Below are 8,959 nucleotides of genomic sequence, written 5' to 3'. Positions count from 1 at the left end.
GACAGTCTGGAGTCGATCAATAGATTTTTGGGTTAAACAGGTGAAAAGGCTGTTGCAATAATCGAGGCGTGATGAGATGAAGGCGTGTAAAATGGTCTCGGTGTCCTTAAAAGTTAACATTGATCTAATTTTAGCTATATTTCTAAGTTGATAAAAACATGATTGAACAAGCTTTGTGGTGTGCTGCTCGAAATTTAAATTACTATCAAACCAAACACCAAGGTTCTTTGCCACAGGCTTAATGTGATTTACTAGGGAACCAGCAGATGGCAGTATTTGATTTGCCATCTGCTGAGACCCGATGACCAGGATTTCTGTTTTGTCTGAGTTCAGCTGGAGGAAATTATTTGACATCCATTTTTTAACTTCACAAAGGCAGTTGTTAAGTGAACTCAGCATCCCAGGGTCTGTGGATCTGACGGGCAAGTATATTTGTGTGTCATCAGCATAAATATGAAAAGAAATGCCATGTTTATGGATAATATGTCCAAGGGGAAGCAGATACAAGGAAAACAAAATGGGTCCTAAGACCGACCCCTGAGGCACACCATAAAGATAGCAGCGTGTCTAACTCGTCCACGAAGTTACCCATTTGTCCTGGTGGATGGTTTATGACAATCACAGAGACCTTTACCATTTGTTAGAAATTAAGAGCCCAGTCTCACCCCGCCTCCCAGACGGTCGGTGGGTGAAAGAGTAATTGGTGGACAGCGCAGCGGGGGTAGCAGGGTTTTCTGGTTTGATCCAGGTCTCAGTGAGTGCCAGTAGCCCAAGAGATAATGTATTAGCATAAGCAGTGATAAAGACTGGCAGCTCCATGAGTCTACAGAGAAGTAAACAGATGTGGGTAGTGTCTGTTTTAAAGGCTTGAGGAGTGCCATATTTCTTTGCCTAATGGCATGATACCTCTTGCGTGCACCGGAGACAACAGAAATAGTATGGTAGGGTGAGCTACATTCACAGGAATGAAGCCAGAAGGATTTCCTTTAGGAGGATGACTCACCTTGGTTTGATGCAACAGTGTCCAGGTGCTTCAGAAGGTGAGCACGGGTCTCCGTGTCTCCTGCCAGGGTGAAGACGTACGCCAGCACAGCTGTAGTGTAGGTGTTGCTGAGGTCACTGATGGACTCCCTGAGACAAGAAAGGCTCTTGTTCACCACAGGATCCTATAACAGATTCAAAAAATACATTATAATAAATGATCTCAGGACTCAAGTGATTTTATTGAGCTTAACAAGCAAGTTTATTCTATTTTATGATTATACCCTAAACTAATTCTATCACACTATGCTATAGATACAGTATCTAAATATAAAAGAATGAATTTCCATCATCCAGCCAAGGATTTACAAAATAGTATGTGAAACACTTAAAAAAAACACAAACAACAACTAAGATTTAAGAACTTGTAGACTGGGAAGACGCAATAAAAATGCTGGAAAGTAATGTGCATCTAGATTTATTTAAGCCACACCAACCATACCAATGTGTAGCCTGCTACTGCTGATTTACTGAAGCTAAGCAGGTTTGGGCTTGGCTAGTACCTGGATGACAGACCTCCAGCAAAAATTAAGTTGCTGATGGAAAAGGTCTTGGTGGGTCAATAGGGGGCAGTCTTCCCTGTGGTACTAACAATTGGTACGTTTGAGGTGACTCTTGATGGTCTAGTGTGAGCTGCAGGCGACTGCAGGGCATGGGAATAAATACGGCGCAGTCAAGTCGGACACATTCTACCTGCATGAGCTTACTGTGAGCTAAGATCAAATCCCTTGGCATGTGTCGCAAAGAGTAGGGGTTCCCTGGTGTCATGGCAAAATTCCTAACCTGGCTTTCTCCATCTGGCCGTCTAATCATCCCCCACAGTAATTGGCTCAATGTTTCCCTCCCTCTCCGCCTCAAGCTGATGTGTGGGGAGCATTCTGGTACAAAACGGCTGCTATGCATCAACCAGGTGGGTGCCACACATTGCTGGTGCCCCCCTACTCTGAGGCACTTTAAGTTTCTACGATAAAGGGCTATATAAATGTAATCCATTAATATTAGTATTATAAATGCATAAAAATAGTATATAAAACTTTCATCCTTATTATTGTCTGTGTAAAAGTTGTTGGTTTGTGTCTTATAAAGAAAATTCTTTCAGGTTTACAGTTAAAACTGAGATTTTTGTATTACAAGGAGTCAACTCACATTTACAGACGTATTCATCTCCAAGTAGGCAGCAGTGATGTAAGCACTGAGAGTCACTTCATCAGACACACCACCCTGTAGAGAGGAAGCATCATGCAGACGTTACCATCACTGTAGCTCCAACACAGGCGCCAGATTCAAGTGATTTTGAGTACTGCTTACAGACAGACTGCAAATGGTGACAGTGTCCTGTTTCACAAAAGATATGTGAGTCTTACAGAGCTCTCGTAAGCTCATGCATGAGTCGCAATTATACCAAGTGAAACCTGTTAAAGTGTTAAAGTCATTTTCAGGTTCAAAATCTTATTTAGGGGTAGTACCAGAACAGGTTTACATGATTTCATTTTCAAAAAACACCATATCTTTTGTCATACTGCACATTGCTGCAGCTCTTTTCACCCTGTGCGTTCGCTTCGTTTTAGCTATGGAGTGATACATCTCACCTCTCTCTCTTAAATCAGTCTCATATCGAAGGGATAAATTCTCGTGGCAGGGACTTGGAGATAGGCAATACACACAATTCCTTTGATTACGGTGAGATTTATTAGCTAACTAAGCTGAATATAAATGCGGTTACATATACATCAAAGAAATAACAATGGCTAAACAATGAGAATGTGGGTTATATTGTGGGGAGGATTTGACTCAATACTAACTCAATTAAATTTGTCTAGGAGTTTAAGGACTAAAAATAATGGATTAGCAGACTATTGGACATCACTGATCACAGAATGCAGGGTTTTGGTCTTAGTGAATGTTGTTTCTCCCAGCCGGGTTGCTGCTAAACGGCCTCACACTGGCGGAGTTCTGTGCGTTCTCAGTTAAGACAGCTTAAAGCAGTCACTTTCTCTGCCAGGGAATTGCTCCGGAGGTCCGTCTTTTGTTGGCTTATTGAAGAAACTCGCAGTCGGGGCCTTTCAAATCTTGGCTCGGGTCAGAGGTTTGGTGGTCCTTTGTGACTGGTGGCAGGCCACATGGCTGGGTCTGCCGTCGGTGGGATTAGCTCGATTAATAAAGCTTAAAAAAAGAACTTGGTCGTTCTTCAATTAAACTAGTATAACTTAACGGACTGATAACTTTTAACAAAACCAAAGAAAATAAAACGCAAGTAAAGTTGCTGGAAACGAGGGAAAGCTGAGGTCGCGGCACTTTGCATGTGTGGCTTGAAACGAACAAAGCCTCCGCTGCGCCGGGTTGAACTTCTTAGGGCGTTGCCGGGAGAGGGAGCACACTGGGTGCATGCCGAAGCGCAGTTGGAGAGAACAGGAAACAATAGAGAGACAAGAGAGAGCAAGACAGAGTGGGTCGCTGCTTTTGTCTGTTGGGGCGTGGTTCCCAGAGGGCAGTCCTTTGTTCCCCTGAGGGAGGGCTTGTTTCCCGGTTTCCTGAGAGACCGTCTTTCTTTAGACATATTAAAAGTTAATCAAAGATCTATTTGGGCGTACTGTAATCAAATATCTTCCCACAATCAAACCTTAATTGTCAAATGGTTGTACCGTTCTAAGTTTTAAGCACTTGATAAAAAGGAAAACAATTGTCAGTAGTTAGACCTTAAAAGGTTAGCATTTCATAGGAATCACATCAGATGAGAGGAACTTAACTAGCTTTCTGGATATATTGGCTGTTACACGTTCTTAGAGAATATAAGCAAGATACACAAATGGCATTAGATTATGAACAGGTAAATACAGAGTGACATTTATACATTAAACGGCATTTCAAACGATGGCATATAATACTTATTTTGTCCACTTGGGGGAGCTCTGGTTACATGACGAAAGCTTTGATTTATCCTAAAACAATCTTCTTGCTCAAGAGCTGGGGAATTTAGCTATTTAACCTTAAATTCAAGCTGGAAAATTTATCGAGTATAGGATGACATTCCTTTATCATCATTTCTAAAGGAAGTGTCGGAAAGTGTTGTGAACAAATCATTGATTACAACAACAACAAAAAAGGAATAAAGGTCAGGGATCCTTGCTGAAAATTAAACACTGCAAGATTACCACCAACATGGTAACATAACTACTCAAATGGAGTGGAGAGACCTAATTAAGTAACTTAAAGATTATCTAATTAAACAAGGTAATGCTTTGAGTTTTGAGGAGAGTACTCTTTTGTTTACACAAAGAGTTCAGGGCAGTCTTCTGGTGTCCTGGAGTTCCTCACAAATTTACATCTGGCTGTGAAGAGGAGAATATCCTTTGATGTGAGGTAATTAAACAAAGAGGGAGGTCAGTTGCCATGGTTACATGTGTGGGGGGCAGTTTAGGGTTTCCTGCCCTCTCTTACGAAGAGTTCCGATAGGCTGTTCAGGAGAAAGCTAATCTCTGGTGAGTGTTTCTTTGTCATTTTAACAGTCAGGCACCGCCTTTACATGGCTTAGGCATCAGAGGTGGCAAGTTTTACGATCAACTGCCCAGAAATAGCACTTAGGGAAAGCAACCTTTCAACCCCTGCCTTTGGTTTGCTTCAGGCGTCTGTTGAGGGTTGATATCTCAAAACCCCCTCCTTTTCTTTCTCCCATTTTGTGATATAAAATGCACAAATCCACACTGTTTGTACACTACACTAGTTAAGGACTACTAGCCAATCAGAAGCAGAGAAGGGCGGGTCAGTGAGAAGCCTGTAAGACAGCTCAGTCAGCATATGTTCCCCTTACCACCTTAGCAATATGGACTGGAGCAAGAGTTTCAGAGTGGTGAGTTATTAATCTGTAACAAAAGTATCTTTCATCCATAAAGTTTTAACTGAGCTCTGTCTCTACATCACATTAACAACTTTATGTCCACTGACTGCCTGGAGGGTAGCTCGTGTTTGGAAGGGAGAGGAAAGGTGTGTGCTGCAGCTCAGTGGTTTTGAGTGTGTGTCGGACGAGCTGCTAGGTGAGAGTTATGATGCATGTTTTCTTGTGAAGAGAGTGAAGTAAAGGCTGGACTACAAACGAGCTGTTTTCAGGCAGTTCAGAGCAGAGTTTTCTGTGGGAGATGGGAACTCCTTTTGGGCTGGACTTTGGGCTTTTTCACTTTGCAAACCTATTATATGCACAAAAAGATATATAACTCAATAAAGGAAAGGGAAAAAAGCCAAAAAGCATAATATGACCGCTTTAAAATGAACATGAGAAGGAAGTGTTGCAAATTGCCACTTGCATACTGCATTTCCATGAAACGGGCCCCAGGCGGGCATCAGTTACGACTGAGTGATAATTAAAGGTGTGCTGGATGGTGCAGTGAAAATCAACATATCTAACATTCTTCACTTAAAGTTATCATCAGCCATTTTCATACAAACTCAACAGAGACTGACCTTCATTCTGTTGTGGAAGAGTTTTCCCAGCTGCTGGAAACAGCCGTTTTCTCGTTGTTTGCCATCCAGCCAAGACTTAGACTCAGCAAGCTTTACTGGGTCAATGTAGATGAAAGACTGTGCTTTGGCAAAAGATCTCAGTACAAAAGCAGTCAGCCTGAGGAGAAGGTCAAACAATAACTAAATAAATTGAAGAGGAAGCACTTGATCTGTGTAATGTCTTACAATAGTCACAACAATATACTAAACATAACACTTATTGCTTAAGCATGCATTCATAAGAAGTGTAGAGATTTTTTTTTTTAAAATGTACATGTAATTTACTTAGCACAATGGTAGTACCACTGTGCCATGCTGCCAGGAAGAGGAGGAGGTGTGTGTTAGCGGGCGGAGGGACAGAGAGAGAAGGAGGTCTTGTCTTGTCTTCTTCCCTATTTTTCCCCTGGTGTTGATACTAGTGTTCATTCTGAATAGTAAACTTTGTCAACTTGGTAGCTACTTTGTATATGTTTGGGTATATCAATAATTCACTTGAAAGAATTTTAATTAGTTAAATGGTTTTAATTAGGGTTAGGGTAAGCGGGTGACAAAAATAATTGACAAAAATGTTGATTAATCGAAAAAATAATTGAGAAATTAGTTGACTGAAAATAATGGTTAGTTACAGCCCTACTTCTCTGAAGAAGTCATATTTTACATAACATTCAATTAAATTTTATTTATATAGCGCCTATTCACAACAACGTTACATCAATGCACTTTTTATATAGAGCAGGCCTGTACTATAATATTATTAACAGAGACCCAACAAAATAAAATAACATGCTAATATTTGCAGCAGTGCTTTCTATATAGTTAATTTCCTGCAAAAACTTGAAACATGTTTTACAAATGCCCATGATTCACTAACAAACACACTTTGAATTGCAAATACAAAACACCAAACTATAGCATTTTCTTTTGGAGATATTTTTTGTACTTGTACGACATGCTGTATTTGTTTCTAAATATGATGTATTAGAAATATGTTGTGTATTTGTTTGGTACTTTTTGTATTAGCATGGATACAATGTGCAGCCACATATTTTGGCCAGTGATGGTCATTTAGTATGTCGCACATTCAAATACCTCCACACACCCTTCGCTAAGCCACGCCCCGAATACACAGCTTGTCAATCACAGCGCAGTAAGCCACACTCCGAATACACAGCTGGCCAATCACAGCGCAGTACGCAGGACCGACACTTTCATGGCTGTGGCTCGGGAGTTAGAGTGGGTTACCCTTTAATTGGAAGGTCTGCGGTTCAATCCCCGGCTCCTCCAGGCTGCATGTCGAAGTATCCTTGGGCAAGATACTGAACCCCAAATTAGGCTCAGTGAATGGTGAATGTAGATGTAGTGTAAAAGCGCTTTGAGTGGTCGAAAAGACTAGAAAGGCGCTATACAAGTACGGAGCATTTACACTGACTCTAATGCAAAAAGTGTAGTTTTTTAGCTGTATTTTTCTAAGATATGGTCAAAACCTGCTCCAGAGGCATCTTGTAATAGTTACAGCAGCTACCCAGAGAGATTGAAAGGAGAAGTGCAATTTATTCTCTTTCCAAAACCTAAAATAAATCAAGAAAATGTAGGCTGTGGATTGTCCCTAATGTAATGTTAGCTGGCTAACGCTAGCTAACTTCCTACTGAATGTAACGCTATAAAGCCCTACTAATAAAGGCCTACCCAGCTGTACAGGAACACTGTTGATTCTTAACATCGTTGTCTTTTCTCAATCGTGGTTCACTTGTATTGTGTAATTGGAAGGCTTTGGCTTCTATCTTTCCCCCGTCTGTTTGAGTCAGTTTGACAGCCTGAATACAACCTTCAAATGTATAATGCAACTGCAAAACTGACTGCTTCTTTCTGAGATCGCTTTTTCCAACAAATGTGACAATATTACTCCGGGGAGTACAGTAATAGACAGCGGCAGTGCCGACAGTTTGTCGGACGTAACTAAGGGGGGCGGGGCTTAGCAAAGGTTCATTTGGGTCAGTACATTCACATGCCCCACTAAGGATGTGTGCAAAATCTGGAACCAATTGGCCACTAGGTGTCGCTTTTGGTGCAAAATCACGAAATGTTATCATATTTTATCACACTACTCTTTTTGAATAAAATGTTCTCCACCTGGAATTTGCGTCGGGGCTGTAGGACTGCAGGCACCATTTGCAACACCTCTGTGGGTCGCTGGGTGTGGCTTGTGTCTTAAACTGTTAGCAGGTCTAGTTTTTTCTTGACCTCAACAGTAAATGTTGCACACAACGCATATATAGTTATTATTTGTGGATGATCGATCAGACATATTCTCACCAAGTGTTCCCTGTACCTGATCCAAATGTGCTGTAAGCACCGTCGCCATGTTTGTAGTTTAGCTGTCTCTGGTAGCCTGTAAAACAAGAGAAACAGACTTGTTAGGGCATTAAAACTACACTCAGATAATCTAGGTTAAATACATCACATACATACATACATACATTTATTATTAGATAAAATTTGTTTATGATGTCTATGTAAGTTTGAAAGAACAGACAAAAACACCCAACCTTTTTGGGAATTGTATGCCCTTATTGGACAGCTGACAGTAGAGAGATGACAGGTAATGAGGTGAAAGAAAGGGGAAATAACATGCTACGAAGCTCAGCTAGGGGTTATGGCGGGGACGCTAGGGCTGAAACGATTCATCGATTAAATCGATTAATAAAATGCATCGACACAAATTCTTTGCATCGATGCTTTGTTTAATCCATATAACTATTTAGCACACTGTTTTGCACGGACATTTATTACCGTCGCACATCGCACTTACGCTGTAGCTGCGTTCGAAAAGTCTTTTTTGCTTAGGAAGGTTCCTAACTGAGTGAAATGAACCGGAAGTATTTCAGTAGCAGCCATGATAAGAGCTGTTCAAATTCTCTAAAAGCTAAGGAAAGGAGCCTCAATGCTTCCTTTCATATCTCCTTTAGCCTAGGGTACACAGGACCATCCTTTGTGAAAGGAAAGGAGAGAATGCCGTCCCACAATTCCTTGCGATGGCATCATTTAAAGCAACGCATGTTCACAATCTCAAACGATAAAATCCACATTTAGCAAGATCCTTGCAAAACAGACGCACATTATGACTATTGGATACATCTTTACTGATGCTATCTAAATCAGTCACTGACTATAGTGCATGACTGTAGCTTTCAGCCAGGAGAAGATGTCATCAGGTGGCGTCCAAATTTCACGGGGTGTTTCGATCCTGAACCACAACACCCTCCAGTTGGCGGGTCGGCAGTGGCGGCCAGCCACTGCCCATCTCCTCCTGGCCCCCAGCTCAACTCCTCCGTCCTACTCCATTGCCAGCAAGACACTCTTTCTGCTGCCTCACCCAACCTACGGACAGCTGCCTTCCTCTCCCTTCCTGCTAAACCCAGAGCCG

At 41.5% G+C, this 8,959-nt stretch overlaps 1 protein-coding gene across 1 annotated transcript in view; it reads right to left on the bottom strand.

Moving 5' to 3' along the window:
- Positions 1 to 8,959, bottom strand: part of LOC123986033 (alpha-2-macroglobulin-like) — a gene marked incomplete at its 3' end in the record, with an annotated part of 38,860 nt that overhangs the window by 9,062 nt on the left and 20,839 nt on the right. The window contains exons 17-20 of the mRNA XM_046074087.1: positions 7,849 to 7,924; positions 5,497 to 5,653; positions 2,188 to 2,262; positions 1,004 to 1,166 (exon numbers count right to left, since the gene is read on the bottom strand). Of these exons, the coding sequence (XP_045930043.1) occupies positions 1,004 to 1,166; positions 2,188 to 2,262; positions 5,497 to 5,653; positions 7,849 to 7,924 (471 nt within the window). The remainder of the gene's footprint in view (positions 1 to 1,003; positions 1,167 to 2,187; positions 2,263 to 5,496; positions 5,654 to 7,848; positions 7,925 to 8,959) is intronic.

This window comes from Micropterus dolomieu, linkage group LG17 (assembly GCF_021292245.1).
Source record: "Micropterus dolomieu isolate WLL.071019.BEF.003 ecotype Adirondacks linkage group LG17, ASM2129224v1, whole genome shotgun sequence".
Classification (NCBI taxonomy): domain Eukaryota; kingdom Metazoa; phylum Chordata; class Actinopteri; order Centrarchiformes; family Centrarchidae; genus Micropterus; species Micropterus dolomieu.
Note: the sequence above shows the minus strand (reverse complement) of the source record. Positions and strands in the feature narration are given on the sequence as shown.